This window comes from Phragmites australis, chromosome 1 (assembly GCF_958298935.1).
Source record: "Phragmites australis chromosome 1, lpPhrAust1.1, whole genome shotgun sequence".
In the NCBI taxonomy this organism is placed as follows: Eukaryota; Viridiplantae; Streptophyta; class Magnoliopsida; order Poales; family Poaceae; genus Phragmites; species Phragmites australis.
Window position 1 is genome coordinate 16,647,281 of NC_084921.1, and position 19,277 is coordinate 16,666,557.

General features: G+C 45.0%; 2 protein-coding genes across 3 annotated transcripts; both read left to right on the forward strand.

Moving 5' to 3' along the window:
* Positions 1 to 7,183: 7,183 nt before the first annotated feature.
* On the forward strand, positions 7,184 to 13,936 carry LOC133911558 (YTH domain-containing protein ECT2-like). 2 transcript variants are annotated; one of them, XM_062353855.1, is made up of 7 exons: positions 7,184 to 7,362; positions 8,942 to 9,082; positions 9,178 to 9,251; positions 9,345 to 9,839; positions 11,272 to 11,796; positions 11,884 to 12,096; positions 12,884 to 13,936. In XM_062353855.1, the coding sequence occupies exons 2-7, from the start codon at positions 8,995 to 8,997 to the stop codon at positions 13,601 to 13,603; spliced, it is 2,115 nt and encodes a 704-aa protein (XP_062209839.1). In that variant the 5' UTR covers positions 7,184 to 7,362; positions 8,942 to 8,994; the 3' UTR covers positions 13,604 to 13,936. The 2 variants fall into 2 exon arrangements, with proteins under 2 accessions (XP_062209839.1, XP_062209845.1); XM_062353861.1 differs by lacking the exon at positions 7,184 to 7,362 and adding an exon at positions 7,391 to 7,608.
* A 1,122-nt stretch (positions 13,937 to 15,058) lies between these two features.
* LOC133911572 (GDSL esterase/lipase At1g09390-like) lies at positions 15,059 to 19,277 on the forward strand. Its single transcript, XM_062353870.1, has 5 exons — positions 15,059 to 15,847; positions 16,801 to 16,986; positions 17,804 to 17,958; positions 18,250 to 18,520; positions 18,665 to 19,277. The coding sequence occupies exons 1-5, from the start codon at positions 15,430 to 15,432 to the stop codon at positions 18,913 to 18,915; spliced, it is 1,281 nt and encodes a 426-aa protein (XP_062209854.1). The 5' UTR covers positions 15,059 to 15,429; the 3' UTR covers positions 18,916 to 19,277.

The following is a 19,277-nucleotide window of genomic DNA, read 5'->3' on the forward strand; positions in this document are numbered from 1 at the left end:
AATCTGGTCTCTGAAGAGAAGTGTTTTAAAAGCGATATCTCCGAGGAGACGTATTTTAAAAGCGACATCTCCGAGGAGATGTATTCAATCCTAAGCATGCTAGATATCAAGACGTCGTCCATCGTTAATATATTTAACAACAGGTATTCCTAGGGTGATATGTATTCTGGATGATGACATATATGGCATGACAGTGTTGATAGGGTTAACTACTACAAGTAGTTTGAAAGAAAATGCAATATATAGCACATGCGATAATAAATCCGATTTTAGTTGATCATGTATATTATTCGAAAACATAGGTTCAATATGATCAAGGAAATAGAACTTGCCTTTTTAAAGGGTCAATTCAAGATTGGTCTTGTCTCTTGAGTTTCCCGGGGTTCTTCTTCATCATTGGACCTTGCCTTCAGTTCCTTCCTCGCGTTCCTGCTTAGAACCATGACTTCGACTCTACGCATATTAACGACAAAAAGCGCACAACGACTAAGCAATTGAACACCAGAACAAAACCATTGAAATACCAAAGCGGAAGAAGAACGACAAAGAAAACGACGAAAGCTAAACCAAGCGGAAGAGACAAACGGCAACTCTAATCAACACGAAGCTAGTACACAGAGAAAAATAGGATAATCTAGCGAAGCTAGGCTAAGCTATTAACCTAGTTATTTTATCAACTTAAGAGAAAACCTGAATAAATCACGATTAACTAGGTAAACTCTTATTAGATTAACTGTCAAAGGACGACAGCTAGAGATTCTACGTGTAGGTGAGTGCACGTGTACAGACATGAATATATGTGTAATACTTACGTCTATATGTATGTGAGCATGTATACATATATACGTAAGTATAACTCTAGACGATTATCTGTGCTTAAGTGTGGAGATTAATATTCTAATCTATAGCACTAAAACCTTAATTACCTAGTGTTGTTAATTTCCACACTAAGTTATATTTATTGCTATCATAAAAGCATACAGATAATTAAATAATTAGATTAATCTATCCTTTGAATCTAATTAATTAATTATTAAAAGGGTATTCAATTAATTAATTACTAATGATAAAATATTCTATCATATTCTAATGATTGATATTTATTTATTTAACAGCTACACGAGTTAATTCATTACCTTATTTGAACTAAGATTAAATCTATAAACTATCACATAGAATATCACATGAAATATCAATTTATTCTTAAACACTTAATTGAAACAACATTTAATTATTCTTATTAAGAAATGGAATTAACCTACTTAAGCTAGGTTATCACATGCGACAATATTACGATTACAACCTAAACATCATTATCGAATTATCTAACTCGACACTATTTATTATAAGGTGAAATCTAAACCTAGATTAAGCGTTGCGACATGAAATAATTATTGAATGAGAAATTAAATGAACTCCAAAAATTACAAAATTTGACATGAAAGTAGATTATGATTTTAGAGGAATATCGGCGAAAGAATCGCCGAAATCAGAGTTGAAACGAGGAGTTATAGCGGACGGAAGATTGCCGGAATAGAAAATCCTGGAATTTAGAAAATGCCACTGTTTCACGGACTTGGTCTACGAAATTTGTGGACCGGAGGGAGGTTGTGAGGTGGGTGCACCGTGGACCGGATTTGTATGGACTCGGCTCATGGGCAGTGGACCGGAGGGCTTGCAGTGGACAGTCCACCACAGACCGTGGCCGGTGGACACGCCAGCCTGTGGGCCCACACGGCAGAGGGGCTAAAGGATAAGGCCGGCTGGGCCTTCGGGTTGTGTGGTGGCTCGCAGAGAGAGGCGGAGGGAGGGGCGGAGACCGGCGGTGGAGAGAGAGAGGGAAGGGAGGAGAGGCGCCGGCCGGGTGAAGCAGGCGGCGCCGGAGAGAGCTTGGCGGCGGAGAGAGGGCCGACGGGGGGTTCTCGGCCAGGGAAGCGGCGGAGTGACGGCACGCGCCGGTGCAGATGGTGGCGTCGGAGAGGAAGGAGGAGTCGGAGCTCGGGGAGAGAGAGCGTGGTGGCCTGGCGGCGGCGAAGCAGTGAACAGGGCTGTCGGGCTTTTCGGCCGGGCGCAACAGAGAGAGAAGGCCGGAGATGTGAGGCCAGAGCTCGCCGGAGGGAGGTGGCGGCTCGACATGCCGGCGACGGCTCAGATTCGGGCCGGCAGCGCGTGCGGCGGTGCTGCGCGACCAGAGGTGCGGCGGCGCTACGCAGTGGAGCGTAGGAGGCATGGCGCAGCGGCGACGGCAGCCGGGACGACGCGGCGGCGCGGCGCACGCTGCGGCGGCGGGACGACGGAGGCGCGACGCTGGAGGCGCGGCCAAGGGGCACGGCAGCAGCGGCTTGGCGCGCACGGGCGGCGCAGGTCGGCGCAGAGGGAGAGCAGTGGAAAGGGAGGCGGGCTCACCGTGACGAACGGCGACGGCGCGTGGGTGGCACGGCACGGCTGGGTCGGTGCGGCCGGCTGGAGTCGAGGTGGACCACGGCGGCTCGGTGTGAGCGGCTTGACGCCGTGGCAGGCTCGGTTCGGCGGGGTGGCGCACTGGCTGGACGTGGCCGAGCGGCCAAGACGGCGCGGAGGAGCTGAGTGCAGCGGTGCGGGAGGACGCACGGGCGCGAAGAGGAGAGGCAGAGGAGCCATGGTTGAGCACCTGTGTGTATGTATGCTTGTGTGTATGAAGGCTCGTGTGAGAGAGGAGCAAGGAAGGTGCTGCTGCTGTGCTTTGTGTATGCATGTATGTGCAGGTGCAGAGATGTGCTGCTGTGTGGTGGTCGGTTGCTTGCATGAGAAGGCTTGAGAGGAGGATGAGCTTGGCCGATTAGCTTTTGCTGCTCGGTGGAGATCAGGGAGCAGGCCGGTACGGGAGCACAGCACAGGCTGATGGTGGCCGGCGCAGTGTGCCAGGGAAGGGAGAGAGAGCACAGAGGGAGGGGATGGGCATGAGAAGAACAGAGAGAGAAAGAGAGATATTTGTGTATGAATATTGATTCAAATTGGAATAGAATGATTCAATTTGAATGCAATTGAATCAAATGGATTTGTGATAATTCAAATAAATATATTGAATTTGAAGTGGATTGTGTAATTCAAACGGATGTATTTGAATTTGTAGATGAAATTGAATTGAGATGGACTTGTAGAACAATGTGAATGGTAATTGGATTTGGAAAGATTCGAATCGAATTTGAATGATTCAGTTTGAATGCAATCGAATAGATTGAGTTGAAATTGCGAATCATTGAACTTGGCATGAATTGAATATAACGTGAATTATTCGAATTGCATGCGGGTATGAAATCGATAATGATTGATGAATCTGGATTTGAGATATATAGGATTAAACTCAATTAGTAGTATTCGAATCTGAGTTTGGCATTAATTCAATTAAGGGTATTTGAATTAGGAGAAAGATTCATACTTGAAGCTTCGGGATTTGAGAAATGTTTGAATTCAGAAGAATTGAATTCAATGGATTTCGAAAGAATTGAATCAAGATTGGGATTCGAACTTTAGAGACATTCAAATTCGAGTTGACCAAAGCTACTTGGGGATAATTCAATGGAATAATTGAATTATAGATTTTAGCTGGATTGGAAGCTCGATTTTCTCGGTTGGGTTTAGATTAGAAATTTGCCGAAAGGAACTAGAATAGATTCGAATTGAGAAGCATTCAATTTGAATCGCTACGCAAGGAACCATAAGAACCAATAAACCAAAATGCATATGATCAATTCAATGCAACGATTAATTTAGAAATTAACTTGGTACTTTCTAGAATACTTAGCCCAAAATAATATATTTGAATATATACATACGAGTATATATACATATTCAAATATATATTTCCTTGATTTTATACAAGTTTAATAATTAGATTTTTTTTTTTAATTTGGAGCGAATTTTGCTATATTTTTATGTGCTAAAATTCAGGGTGTTACATCACCCTGACTATATAAGGAGGGAGGGGTACATCCAAGATAGAGGGGAACACAAGCCTTTGACAAGCACAAGAAGGCCATATAAGCCCTAGTGCCTTCAGGATCTACTAAATTGTGGGACCCTAGACCAAACCTAGTCAAGCAGAATCTATACACATTCATCGAAGATCCACGACAGAAAACCAACATCACCTGACTATGACTTTAGAAAAAAGAACACGGAGAAATCTGACTAGATCCTTAGGACTAGGCACACACCCCTTATTTGTAATATATGTTCCTAAGAAAAATCAAGACAAGACACGACATAGGTAAGACTATAAAAAAGATCGAGGCTTGTGAGCTACTCGATCTTGCCTCGTTAATAGTCTGATTCTAGCTCGGCTAGATTTGTAATTGAGTCGAGCTCGAGCCTCATCCAAAGCTCGCGAGCTCTATCGAGCCGACCTCGAGCTTTGATCGAGCCGAGCTCGAGGTCCCTCACCCTCCTTTGTTAGAATCTCGATGGTATTGCTCACATGATTTTTTTTTCCTCATAGAACTGAGCTTTAAATGAGCCTTTCGAGCCAAGCAGAGCTCAAGCCCGACTGTAGGCTCGCCCGCCACCTCAGGCTCGCTCGAGTTTGATTCTAGATGGTATCAAGCTTGAGCTTTAGGTGGCAAGCTCGCTTGAGCTTGGCTCGTTGATAGCTCTAGACGTAAAGTTGTTATCTTTTGGGAGGCCCAGACTTGTATAAGCATATTTGTTTCCTTTTGCAATATTCTTTTGTGACTAGTAGGTATCCGTATTTACTATAAATATTTTGGTGGTCGTTTACAGATCGTTGACATAGAGTATGGTGTTGTCAATAGTCTCACAAAAATTGAACTTTAAATGCAATTTATACGAGAAGAAACAAAAAGACAAATTTCTTAGGAGATGATTGACCAAGTTTGAATAACTCTGAAAGGTAAAATGAGACCAAAAAAGTTTGTGGGGATATCCGGTCAATTGTAACAGTTCGATAAGTAAAATAGGCTTTTTTTATTTTATTTAAGAATAAAACATGCTAGCAGTTCTTATACTTGTTTCGTAATGAAATTCAGGTCTCAAAACTCCTACCATGCATATTTAAATCCCTAAATTCTTAACTATTCCGCCTGAGGTCCAACACACATTGAGTGATTAGCTGGTTAATAATGTTGAGTAGGAATTTAGCTGGCGGTCTCTCTCTTTAGGTTATCTTCAACTATATTCCTTTCATTTTGTTCTCTTTCTAATTTCTTTTCCCGTTTCTATTTCTTTTATTTTCTCTCATCTCTAACATTTTTCATTCAAAAGAATTCGTGAAAGGAAAGAAGAGAGAATCCCGTTCTGAAAGGAATGACCTTAAGAATCCCTTCGTGACGGAAACCATGAAAGAAAACCGTTGAAACGCTGAAGATGATAAAAATTCCTTCATAAAGGAATTTTAAACCCTGACGAAAAATGATTAGAGATGATCTTATATAAACCTAGCCTCGATCTAGACCACCAGTCATCTTGTACTCAACTCCTTCAATTCGTCCTCCCCTTCTTTCTTACCACCAACATTTAGCACCATTAGCCTAATAATAAGCATTTTGGATATCTAACGGCACACTTAAAAAGTTTAGATGGGCTCAATCAAGATTTTGAGAGTTTAGAGATATAGATGACTCCGCGGTACAAGCTTAATATCTACCTTACTTGACTCTAAATTTAATTGGAAATCACCGTGACATCCATCCATTGCATCCTGAAAAATGATGGGCCCGATAATCTTACGCAGGCTAGCATGGGAAGTTCTATGCCCAAATGGAAAACCGGCTTGTTCGTAAGCTGTAGCCGTAGCCGAGCCCGCCATTTGCTTAGGTTGAGGCCTAGCTAACATGCTATCACTTCCTAAAAAAAAGAATCATGCGATCACCCTCAAAACGGAAAAAGCTACTACATGTGATCTTGCTTTGAGTGCTAATCTAGATGCTTCTGGAGTCTGGACCATTTGATACCTGAGAATTAGAGCAGCACTCGTGATGAACTTGTGCCACGCTGGCGCCCCATTTACCAAATCGTCGAACAACTCCTGTTCCCACCCGTTTGTGATTTGTCGAAACCTCTGGAGCCCGGTCCGGACCAACATTTTAAAGTTCAAACTGGCTAAGATCTGGAATTAGGTCACTCCTAATGTATAGTATCTATCTATATTTCTGAGAGATTAGAAAGTGCATTAAATTAATGTATAGAAATAAGTATTGAAATAAATACAAGAACATATTTTTCCAATGTATATTTATTAGTTTCTAATCTCTGGAATATTGAAGCCTGTTTTTTTTAAAGATCATATTGCGCCTAACATACTAATGGTGTGTTTGGTTTGAGAAGTGGTGTGATGATGAATTATCTTACTTCTTATTTTCTTGTTTGTTTTGAGTAGTGAGATGCGTTGATCTATTATCACCTCATAAGCAAATATTTAGTATAAACATAAATAATATATTCATTTCTATCAAAATTCATAAAAAAGATCTTAGATCATTTCATCTAGATTCATCGAGGCCCCACGAGCCAGCACGACACCCACAGCAGGCCGTCCTCCACCCCGACCAAAATTCAAACCTCACCGAGGGGTATTTTCGTCAGTCCCCGTAGCCCGAGGGGACGTTTTAAACACGGCAAGACCGGCGTCCGGTCTTCCTCCACTCCGGCGTGGGCCCCATGCTCAGTGTCCTACACGTCAGTGGCTCCTGTTCATTCGTCCTAAATTTCGGAGCCTTTTCGCTGAAGCCGCGCAGGAAAAAGGTGTAGTTTTCGAAAGCAAATACTACCGTCACGTCTAGGCCAAATACTCCACCACTGCCCGGCGGGCCCAACCGACGAACAGGCCCACACGTCATTGTACGTACCCAAAATCCACGCCTCACACTTCCGGCCCCACCACACGCAAGGGTCCTTTCGACAGAAAACACGAAAATAAAATTATTATTATCTCTTGTTGTTTTGTTTCCCAAGTAAAGTGACTTTTACGTGGCAAACCTAGTTCCGATACCAAAACAAAGGGCACTGCTACGCGGGCCCGAACAGAAACGGGTCCCACTGTCATCGGCAGTAACGTTGCCCTCCCTTTCAGGCCGCCTATTCCCACCCGAAAAAGGGGAGCTGCAGGATTTTCAAAAAAAAAGTTCTGGCAGAACCGTCCAACCGTAAAAGAGATCCCAAAATAAAAGCGAAAAAAGAGAGGCGCGGAGGAGAGAAAGAGTTTTTTTTTTCTCGCCTGCCCATCTCTTGCTCCGCTCGCATTTCCCGCTTTGTTTGCGCCTCGTCGCTTCCCACCTCGCCTCCTCGCGCTCGTCGCTCTCTCTCCTTCCTAGGGTTAGGGTTTCCGCCGCCGGCGACCGGGGTTACGACGGGATCGCGTCCTGATCGGTGAGTCCCAGCCCCTCTCGCTCTCTCCTCTCCTGGACCTCTGATCTCTTCCTGGACGTTGCCGCTCCATGTGTTGGTTCCTGGTCGCTGGGATCGTGGAGAAGGGGATCTCATTGGTTGGGGCAGAGCGCGGCGTTAGGATGTACATGGTGCGGGATCTCTGACGGTTTCGTGTGCGGCGGTTTTCGGATCTAGGGTTTCGGCGCGGTCGTGGCGTGTGACTTGGAGATCTGCTGTTGAATTTAGGTGCTGATTTGTGCTTTCTCGAGGACGGAAAGAACGAATTTGTTTGGTGTCTTAACTTTTCCTTGATTTGAATCACTGTTTGTTAAATTCGATGGTTGGGTTTGCTGATTGATTTCGCTTCACAGACAGATCCTCCTAAAATTTACCAGCAGTATTTTTGCTGTTTTTATTGATGATGCGTGGTAAATTTTTGTTCACAGAAGCTTACCCATACATGCAAACTATGACAATCATTGATTATTGAAATTTGGCTGCTTTTTTACCAGTTGGTCCTGCTGTTATTACGAAGTGAAGTAATTTCGACATACCAATGCATAATGTTCTTCCATCGCTCAGTATTTATAAATCTAGTTGAGTACACATGCAAACGTTTGTAACAACACATATCCATTTTGGAACACTTCGCAATCTGCAAAATACTCCAATACAACTTATTTTCGTATTAGGGAACCATCCTATGCAAGTTAAGGAACCTTCTTGCAATTTGTTCTGCTGTTACCCTGTTAGTTTTGTTAGGTAGGTATATTGCTATCTTTGGGATTATGAATTCGGTTTTGTTATGCAGTCATACTAACATAAGATTACAGCTACTTTTTTGGCGCTTTTCCAGGCATGTTTAATCACAATATCAAACGTTATCTTTTCTCTGTGACCCTTGTGTGTGTGTGTCAGCCGTGGTAGTATGGAAAAAAGAACTTATTCATTGGTGTTATTTACGTGTAAGACACATTTAAGTCTGAATGGATACTAGTATGAAAATTGCTTTTCTATGTAGAATTCTAACTTTAGCTGTTTGTTCTAATATTCGTGATTATGATGTCAGAATTAGTTGAAGGCCTTTTATGATGCGATAAGTTTGAATTGATTGAAAGTGCATGTGCTCTCTATGTTGTGAAGGATTGTGTTGAGCTTGACCTTTTCCAGCCTAACCAACTTGGCAGAAGCTCTGATTTAAATGTTTGACATCACTCGCTTTGTTAAATACGGTCACAAAATTATGCTTGCACTCTCTATGAATAATCCTTTTGTTAGTAATGCATAGACATTCTGTTGCTTTGTCTATTGTTTTTATTTACTAGCAATTATGGTGTTATGGTGGCTTCCCTTGCCAACAACTTTCATATAAAACTTAATACAATGCATGCTTATTTACTAATTCTTATATGTCTACTTTACTAGTAAACAATGACACAATGTTAATATGCTGATAATGCATCTATGTTGCATTTTATGCAGTGCACCTTGCCATGTTCTAAGCTTCATCACGTTAATTTTTTTTGCATGATTCATAATGTTAAATTGTCAATAACAGCCCTAATGTTATTTATTCCAGCTGAGTTTGAACATTGAAGCATAACAAGGCACTTGTTCCAAAGTATCAATTGTATGGAGATGGGAATGACCCCTGAATTAATGTATGGACAAAATGTTTTTGTTCCTGCTACTGCAAATCCCTACCAATATGGTTATGCAGGTAAAATCTACTTTCCTGCCTTGACACCGTATCTGTTGTTGGTCCTTGCCTAGTTTCTGTATTCTGTTTGGTTGTAATTGACTTGTTAAATGCAGAAGTTGGATCACCTATGGAATGGTACAGTCACCAGAGCTCTTTAGGATACGATGGTCAAGATATTTATTACCCGGTTAGTACAATATAGAATAGAATACTTATTTGATACTTCATAATGCCTCTTTCAAAACACATGTTTTAACGTTTCCTTTCATATGGCTTGCAGACCGAAGGCATGCAGTGCATATACTATACGGCCCCTGACAATGGATCTATACATCCTTCCTACAGCCCATACCCTGCAGATCCTTCTTTCACATCCGATGGCTCATTTATTCCCCAAGAATATGTTGCTGACACTGCTAACTCGACATGCCAAATAGTCCCCCCATCCTATTACATTCCAGCTGTTCTTCCTTATGCACAAGATAGTGTCCCTGGAAGCACAACTACACCTCTTCACACCCCTAATGTTGCATATCTTCCTGGTATGCCAGGTTATGCTGCAACGTCTGCAAATGCAGCATTTCCTTTAATGGCTCCTGTCACCACAAAAAGTGACATTGTTGTGAATCCACCTATACAGTCTGCTATTGTCTCTTCAAAGCAATTTCAGGACCATGCAAAGCCACCGAAGGTTCAACTGTACAATTCAGTTGCACCCAAGCAACAACTGCCGGATGGGTCCATGGTGCCTGTAAAACTTCCTCATGTGTCACAGGTAGGCAAATTTACAAGTGTAGGCCCTCTTTTGCCTCTTTTGTTAATTCTAATCTATTATAGGAACTATTGATTTTTCCTGCAACACTGATTAGACTGACCATTCAAAAAGTAAATAAATAGAGCATTAAACGGATAGTGCCTTTGTGGAGCCTCCTGGACATGACAAATCTCATCATTCCTCATGGACATGACTAGGGATACCAATTGGGTACGACGCGTACGAGTAGTGCTCACCCATACCTGTACTCGCCGGTTTTTTACCCACTTGTGGGTATACCCGTGAACGCCCGTGGGCGAAGGGCCTTCCCTAAACCTGGGGGGCGGCGTGGCACAACAGGGTAGCGCGGTGGGGCGGCGGGGTAGCGGCGCGACAGGGTAGTGGGATGCGGTGGCGGCACGATAGGGGCTCGTGGTGTTGGAAGCGGCAGGATGTGGTGGGAGGCAGCGGGGTCGCTGGGTGCTGGAGGCGGAGGGAGGCAGCGGGGGCGTTGGAGGAGGAGGGAGGCGACGGGGTCATTGGGTGCTAGAGGCGGAGGGAGGCAGGAGGCGAGGTAGCTAGGGGCAGTGGAGGCGCTGGGCATTGGAGGCGGCGAGATACAATTGGAGGCGATGGAAGGTGGTGGGGTGCGGTGTTGCATACAAGAGGTGGTGCGTCCATGGCTCCATGCGTGTGGCGGTTGAGGATGAGTGACGAATACATGATGACATGAGAAGAGATTAGGGTTTGAAGGGTTTGGGCCCACATGTCAGAGGGCTACACGGGTATACGGGTTTTGCAGGTATGTGTATGCCTTACCCATACCCGTCTACCTGTCGGGTAGTACTACCCGCCCATGAATATACCCGTGTGTACCAAATGCTACTCATACCCTACCCTATTAGGGTTTTTACCCACGGGTAGATGGGTAATATGGATAAATTGCCATCCCTGGACATGACTAACCCATTGTAATCAAGGATAAATTTCCAATTGGTTCACTAGGGCACTTCACTCCTTACTGATTGTACCACATCACTGGGTCGCTAGCCTTCATTTCAAATTATCCTTCGGGATTGCTTTGGGCAGACTACTGAGGATTCCATCAAAACATCTTTAGCAAGGAACCCTTCTTTTTGGTGTTTTTTTTTGGGGCCAGTAACATAAAGGGGAATTTTAACATTTTTTTGGTGGAAGTTAAAGAAATCCTGAATATTCAAAGATATCTTGCATGGAGGGTGTCCTGAACATCATTTTTGTGGGTCTTGGTGTAGTTTAACACCCACAGGGGAGTTCAATATGGGTGTAGTTTAACACATACAAGGGAGTTCAATATGTGTAGTTATCCTTTCTTTACTGTCTCTGTTTTTTAGCATGCTTTGTAGCAAGCTGTAGTTTCTTAACATGGTGGCAAACCAATATCAAACTGACATGCTTTTTGAATAATGATTAGGCATCCGTGCATTTTCTTGAAGGATCAATATCTACTGCCAAGCATTCACCAAAGGCAAAATTGTCTGGAAACAATTGCTTTGGATATGTGGGTTCTGATCTTCAGAGGTGGGCTGCTGCCGAGAAATTTCAGCCTTCAAAGTCGAGTGGCCATCTGAATGGTCCTGATCAGAAGGTGCATTTATTGAATGAACATAGCTTAGGTGTTCCGGAGAAACTAAGCAATCAAAGGACCTCTGCCATAATTGTAAAATCTTACACGTCAAGGCTCCCTGTCGGTAATCCAGAGGGAACAATCCTTATCAAAACCGACCAATATAACAGAGATGATCTCCGAGTGGACTATACCTATGCAAAGTTCTTTGTTATCAAGTCAATTGGTGAGGCGGATGTCCACAAATCAATCAAGTATGGTGTATGGTCAAGTTCCTCCAGTGGAAACAGCAAGCTAGATAGTGCATTCAGGGATGCCGACAGGATATCTAGGAGGAATTCTACCAAGTGTCCAGTTTTCTTGTTCTTCTCTGTGAGTGTTTCTTTATTGAATCTCCATAATTTCATTTTTTGTTTGTGCTTAAAGTTTAACTATTGAATTTGTAATTATGTGTATCAGGTGAATGGTAGTGGGCACTTCTGTGGCATGGCTGAGATGGTTGGTCCTGTTGATTTTCAGAGGGACATGGACTTTTGGTGTCAGGATAAATGGGCCGGTTGCTTTCCTGTGAGATGGCATATTGTCAAAGATATACCAAATTATTCCTTGCAGCATATCACACTGCAGAATAATGAAAACAAGCCCGTCACACACAGCAGAGATACACAAGAAGTAAGTGTGACTCATCCAGTTTAGCAACTATTCTGCTGTGAAAATCATTCCAGCATATTAAATTTTAGGAAGTTCCATTTTTATGTAGTTACCAGGGTTCTAAATAGTTAACAATATTTGCGCTATGGTTGCGCAATAGCTGTTTTGGACCTCAAACACGAAGCAACAGGCCAATCTTCCGCTCTATGAGCTATAAGTGCTATAGCCCTAAATAGCTGTGCTATGTGCCATAGTTCTTAGGTAGAGATATCTCTGTTATCCTAAATATGTACCCACTTGCAAAAAAAAAAAAAACAAGTTAATTTCGAAATCCAACTTCGCTGGAAGGCCTAAAAACATTTCTTATAAGCTTAAACTATGCGAAAACCTTGTAAGATACCATATGTCGCTCATTTTTCAATACTCCAACACTTTTATTTTTTTACTGATTAAGTAATTTTGTTAAGAATATTATGACTTATAATCTTATTATATTATATTTAGTACCTTCTTATGTGGTGCCTTAATTATTTTTTCAAACATGAATTATACTATGCAAAATTTGTAATATTTTGTATTTGTTAATACTAAAACACGGCGAATGATATCTTCCGTGATACCTAGCGATAGCTTCTATAGCTTTTCTGGGACTGCCGTGAAGCCACAAAAATCGCTATTTAAAAGCTTGGTAGTTCGTAAAAGATCCTCAATTTCTCAGCGTTTGATTAGCCACATGCCATTTTTCAAGCTTTTTCTTTTCTTTTGTCTGGGTCTCATATCATGATCTTTTACGATATCTCATTTGCAGATACTGTACATCCCTGGAATATCTGTTCTCAAGATCTTTAAGGATATCAAGGTGAATGAGTGCCTATTTGATGATTTCATGAAATATGAGGAGGATGAGGCAAGAATCAAACAGTACAGGAGGTGCAAGCTGAGTCATAATGCTCCAGATTTTGTACCTGTCTCACAGCGTAGAGATGATGTATCTGACACTCAGCAGCAGACAAAAGTCAGCAGCATTCTGATAGACAGAACATTGGAGAAACAAAATGTGTCCGAGAAGCCACAGGATCTTAATATAATCAAACATCAGGATCCATGTGTAGAACTTGGTGAAAAACAAGCCAGTGAGGCTGGGAAAGAAAATGGACAGCAAGAAAACCATTGTAGTGGCAAGCAGAGTCAGGAGGATGCAGCGAAAACTATAACTAACCAGCCACCAACTTCAAGCCTAAAGACAGGTGTGGATGGGAAACAACAATACTGGAAGAAGGTTGAAAATCCACGGCAGCACGCTGGCAGCACTGCCAATGGCGCAACGAAAGAACCTGAGAAGTGTCTGAATGGAGTTGGTACCTCGGCAAATGTTGTTTCAGAGACCAGCCAAGAGCAAAGGATCATCGCCAAAGTTGGTTCACTTAAAATCAGTTCAAAGGTTGTGGAGGTTGACGATAAGAACTATGAAGTTGGTGTGGTGACAATTGGCTCAATGCCTGTCCGGGTTAGCAAATGTGATGGCTAGTGGTAGGTTTCTTTTTTGGTTCACAATTTACCTTTCCGGGTTTCTTTTGGGGTCCCAGCAAGCAGGGGCTGCTTCAGGTTTCATTTTCTTTTGGTAGAATGTCTGTCGTTGATGGTTCTCCCCCCCCCCCCCCCTCCCCCCCCTTCATTATGGCAAGAAAAAAAGAAAAAGAAGGAAGAGGATAGTTACATTCTAGTTTCCTGGTGGTGGAGAAAGATCTATAATTTTCCAGCATTTTGCTGATGGTTTCTTTTGGAAAGGAAAGAACAGACAATATAAGATGTGTTCTTTTGACATTAAGAAAAAGAAAGAAGAAATTGGGTGTTCCGGGTCCTTTGGTGCAATTGCTACTTAGATTTGCTGATTGCTTTACCGCACTCATTTTCTTGTATGATTTACAATGGATTAGTTTTTCGTCAAAGCAAGTATTTTCGAATACTGTGCCTACACCCACATATGCTCGCAAAAGGGGTGAAGCTTTGGTATGTGCTCTGGTTGGTGGAGTCCAATCGTGTTGCCCGGTAATCAGATCAGCTAGCTACTAGTACTGTACTAGCTTGTTTTATTCATGCTTTGTTTGAAGTCATATAACTTTGGAAGATTGAAATCGGATGTGACCTGTTAACATGTGGCGAGTTGTATGGGACCGTGAAAGCTCTTATCGATTGATTAGCAAGTGTGGTTGCGATGTTTCTTCATACTCATTCACGGATGCTGATTTCCTGATCTTTCCGGATCTCAGATACGTCCAAACGCATGACGTCGTCCTTGGTGCACATGCCCTCTCACTGCTCTTTGCTATGCTAGGTGCTTGTCACCTCACGCGATGTTGATGCGCAGGGACGCATCTTCACGCTGGGGCTGGAGCTGGCCCCCCTCTCCGACGGTTGAAATCTTCTTAACCTGTCGCTTGTCGGCGCACCTTTCCAGCTTCCAGCCGGCGAAAATAAATATGAAGCTTGGACATGACATTGCACCTGCCGACGAGATCGATCGAGTGCTCGTCACGAACATAACCTGTGGCTGCTGTTTCGCAATGCGACCTTTGTGCTGCCTCTCGCTTTTCCATCCATGGCATCAGGTGTTTCACACCGTGCTTGGTAGAATAGAATCCCTGCGTCGTTCGCAACCGGAAAGTGGCCCTTTCATTCTTCCATTATGGTAGATCCAAGTACCGCTCGAGGACACGGATCCAGGCGAGTGCACGCTGGGTTGACTTTCCTTTGCCTTCCCGCCTACGAGCGAGGTCGATATAGATGCCAGTGGAGGTGGTGGTGGTGGCGTACTGGCGTGCATGGACCATGGAGTATTGATCAATACCGGCGGTCCTGCGCCCCAGCCTTTTCGGTGGTCCTGGACCCCTGGCCGCGGCTCGGCACCTACCTGATGCCACCCCGCCCCGCCCCGCCCCGGCCGCCTGACTAGACAGATGCGGCGTCGCCGTTCCAGCGCGTCGCGTCGTCCCCACCCCACCTCATCCACCAAACCTCCCCTTGACTCCGAGCGCCCCGGCCGGCCTTGCTCATTTTATATCATAAACACGCGCGCTAATGCATCGCCACCTTTCGCTTACGTTTCCTTTTGCTATTCGATCGTGGCGACAAGCCATGCATCTCATCCAGACATATAATCATCTCCCAACAACGAGGAGGAGCTACAAGCTAGCTAAGCTACTGAGGCCTTGCTAAGCCCAGCTCAACTGCCTACATATACGCAGGTTAGGTAGGTACACCACCGCACACTGCGACTGTGAGCCTGTTGCGTTTAGATACCTGGGGGGAGCCCAAGATAGAGGAGGAGAACGAGCTACTGAGCTGGTGTAGAGGATGACCACCAGCGCTTGCAACGCCACCGGCGCCGCCAAGGTCGTCAGCCTCAGGCTGCAGCACTACCTCGTCATGGCCGGGGTGGCGGCCGCCGTCTTCGTCGCATGCCTCAGGTACATGCCGGCCGCCGCCGGATACGGCTTGTCCTTGTCGGCGGCGTTGGCTTCCGGGGGCGGCGCGGCAACGCCGACGGAGCCTGGTGGCACCGTCGTCTCTGCAGCCCACGCGGACGGCGAAGGTGGCGGCCGGCCTCCGGCGCAGCCGTCGGTGGTTATCTTCAACTTCGGGGACTCCAACTCCGACACGGGCGGCATGGCGGCGGTGAACGGGATGAACATCGTGCTGCCGGAGGGCCGCTCCTTCTTCCGCCGCTCCACCGGCAGGATCTCCGACGGCCGCCTCGTCATCGACTTCATCTGTGAGTCAGCTGTTACTTAGCCCAACCGTAAATCGTACATATATTCATTCGTATTCCATTCCAGCCGCACTTCCTGTTACACTTTTACCAACAAAGTAAAATTAACGTCCTCTCAATCTCAGCACCGACACAGCATATATGCTAAGCTTCTAGCTCCTACTTGTGCACTAAAAACAGGAGCGCCAAACTATTTAATTGTATCAGATAAAAAGAGTTTGATTAATCCACTTCAAAAATAAAAAAAGACGACACTGGGATGCAAGTGGAGCAAAGTGATGAGGATATTGACATATCAGGCATCGCCATGATGGAATCACGGAGGAGGTTTATGTGGGCAGAAAAGTACATGTACATCTCTGGACAAAAGGGTCTGTTCCCAACAGCTGTGGGGGCAAAATCCAGTGCAAATTATTGAGATCAATAGTGGCCTCAGGCCCAGCGATCCGCTGCACTGCAGCCGTTGATGTAGCAAAACACTTTTTTGTGACCAATGACAATTTTTTTTTGTTGAGAAAATCAATAGCGCTAAGCTAGCAAGGCCCACAAGTAAGGGACGGAAACAATGATGATCGGAAATTAAATATACTAGGAGAATATATACATAGCATATAAAGTCGGCATCTTGGTTTAGAAGGAGACTAGTGGCTCAGTGGTGGGTATCACGTCTCATTCTTCAGCGAACGCTAGTGCTCCTGGCCAATTTTCCATACAAGAAAAAAAAATATACAAGCAAACACGTAATGATCCATGAAGGAACATGAGGGTCAGATTTACATGATCTAAAGCATCACATGTCTATATATCCGTCTCTTTTGTTTCATTCTTGGTGTTGCTCTATCGATCAGGATGTAGCACACTAGCACGTACGTAATTCTGCACTTTTTTCTCGATAATAAAAACGTAATTCTGTATGGTTCTGAAGCATGTTTTTGGCCGGTGTGTATCTCTTGCAGGCGAGAGCCTGCACACGCCTTACCTGAGCCCGTACCTGAAGGCGCTGGGCGCGGATTTCAGCAACGGCGTCAACTTCGCCATCGGCGGCTCCACGGCGACCCCGGGTGGATCTCCCTTCTCGCTTGACGTGCAGTTCCATCAGTTCCTCTACTTCAGGGCGCGATCCATGGAACTCATCAACCTAGGTTTGTGAATAATAAAATCCCCCTGGCAACCTCAATTTCGGTTACAAAGTAGTAAGAAAGCAATTACGGGCGTGTTTGGAACCTTTGCTAGCTTCACCTGGAACCTTTCTAGGCAAAACAAAGCAAAGCGAGATTCTGTTTGTGTGTCTGGTTTTTGTGCCTCCACTTTTCTCTTTCTTCTCCCTAGCAGCAAACTTTGGCGGTGGGAGTACAATCCCAGCAGCAGCAACGCGAGACCCACAATTAGTGAAGCTCAGTTCATGGCAACATGAGCTTGATTTCGACGATTCACAACGGCACCTAGCCAGATCAACGACGCCCGCCTGGCCAAATCGATGGATTTGTGGCAGCAAGAACTCATTTTTGACGAGATGTAACTTGATTTGTGCTGGGAGTCGATTGGTCAGGTGGATCGGGATTCGATTCAGCAGGGAAGCTCGCTCTGGTGGGATGTCAATTCGGTAAGGGAGCTCATCTCGAAGGGGAACCGCGAGAGCAAACGAACCTTGCCTGTAGCAGGAGAGCTGCCAAATCAGCTCTCCTGCAGGGGCAAGAAAATCCTTGCCGAGTGCAGAAAAAGGTTGCCAGGGAAAACAAGTTTTTGGCTGCCCTATCACATGCGTATCCTTACCGAGTGAGGCAAAACAATAACCGGCCTGGTACCAAACACGTCTATATGTACTCTTTCTTGACAAGAAAAATAAATAAATGACAGTCATATAAAAAAGATTGAACTGCAAAGTGTATGAAAATAGGATAAGGTAGCGGCGAGACGAGGCGTGGAAAGTAAATTTGTTTGTTGTGAGATGTGATGCAGGTCAGAGGCCCCCAATCGATCGCGAAGGATTCAGAAAGGCCATTTACACCATCGACATCGGGCAAAATGATCTGTCTGCTTATATGCACCTGCCGTATGATCAAGTGCTCGCGAAAATCCCTGGTGTAGTTGCTCAAATCAAGTACACTATCGAGGTAAATGTAATTTTCTTTGTCGAAATACTTATTAAATGTGGTTCTTTTCCTGAGTAAACAAACGATGCTATTTACTGAATCGATTGTTCATTTGCGTGTTGGAAATGCACCGATTGTAGTTAGGATTCCCCTCTTGAATCGGTTATTGATTACAGATCTAGTTAACTTTCATGTCATTGTCATGTGCAAAATTAACACGATGCGATCCCCAGCGCTGGCACCGGATACCCTCTGTAGCCTCCTGTACTGAAAAAAGAAGTTTTTTTTAACACGATGCATGCATGATGATAGGCTCTGTATTCGCACGGCGCGCGGAAGTTCTGGATCCATGGGATGGGCGCGCTGGGCTGCCTGCCGCAGAAGCTCGCCATCCCGCGGGACGACGACTCCGACCTCGACGCCAACGGCTGCCTCAAGACGTACAACGCCGCCGCCAAGCGCTTCAACGAGCTGCTCGGCGACACGTTGGGCCAGCTCCGGCGGCGGATGGTGGACGCCACGCTCGTCTTCGTCGACATGTTCGCCATCAAGTACGACCTGGTGGCCAACCACACCATGCACGGTAATCAGTTAAATTCCATACTACAACTATTTCCGATCACCAGCAGGGCTCCACAGGAATGGTTTGGGTTTCACTATCTTTTTCCCTGCCAATCGAAATTTTCTTACCTCCCGGTCACTTGAAATTGCACGACGCTTCTGGCAGGGATCGAGCGGCCTCTGATGGCGTGCTGCGGCTACGGCGGCCCGCCGTACAACTACGACCACTTCAAGGCGTGCATGTCGGCGGAGATGCAGCTGTGCGACGTCGGCGCGCGGTTCGTCAGCTGGGACGGCGTGCACCTCACGGAGGCCGCCAACGCCATCGTCGCCGCCAAGGTGCTCACCGGCGACTACTCCACGCCCAGGGTCACCATCGCCAGCCTCGTCAACTCCACGCAGGCCCACGACGGCTAGCAACTGGTGCATTCATGTACGGCTCGATCGATTCCTCACTGGTTCAGTTAATTTGTTTATGCTCAAGACGACAGTGAGAATCAAATGTGGCCGAGCTGCAGCGAATTCGTGAAGAGCTGGCTCACTCGATCAATTCCTCATCAGGAGTTCAAAGGAGCAATAGTTAGCGTGTGACATGATTGATTATTGACTAGCAAAAGAAAGGCGTGCAGGCCCAATGCAACCAAGTGGTTTTGTGGGGTTGGGGCGTTACATACATCAAACACATAGCATGCATGCATATGTGTAAGCTGTACAATCTTTTGTGCGATTCACGTGATTAAGAAACTGATGGAGTGCATGTTTAGCATTTTACCCCTGTA

Excerpts from the sequence above, each read along its gene's own strand:
- LOC133911558 (XM_062353855.1), top strand. The coding sequence starts at position 8,995 with ATGGAGATGGGAATGACCCCTGAATTAATGTATGGACAAAATGTTTTT. Across the intron at positions 9,083-9,177 it reads CTACCAATATGGTTATGCAG|AAGTTGGATCACCTATGGAA; the intron begins GTAAAATCTACT and ends TGTTAAATGCAG. Across the intron at positions 11,797-11,883 it reads CAGTTTTCTTGTTCTTCTCT|GTGAATGGTAGTGGGCACTT; the intron begins GTGAGTGTTTCT and ends TATGTGTATCAG.
- LOC133911572 (XM_062353870.1), top strand. The coding sequence starts at position 15,430 with ATGACCACCAGCGCTTGCAACGCCACCGGCGCCGCCAAGGTCGTCAGC. Across the intron at positions 15,848-16,800 it reads CCTCGTCATCGACTTCATCT|GCGAGAGCCTGCACACGCCT; the intron begins GTGAGTCAGCTG and ends TATCTCTTGCAG. Across the intron at positions 18,521-18,664 it reads GGCCAACCACACCATGCACG|GGATCGAGCGGCCTCTGATG; the intron begins GTAATCAGTTAA and ends CGCTTCTGGCAG.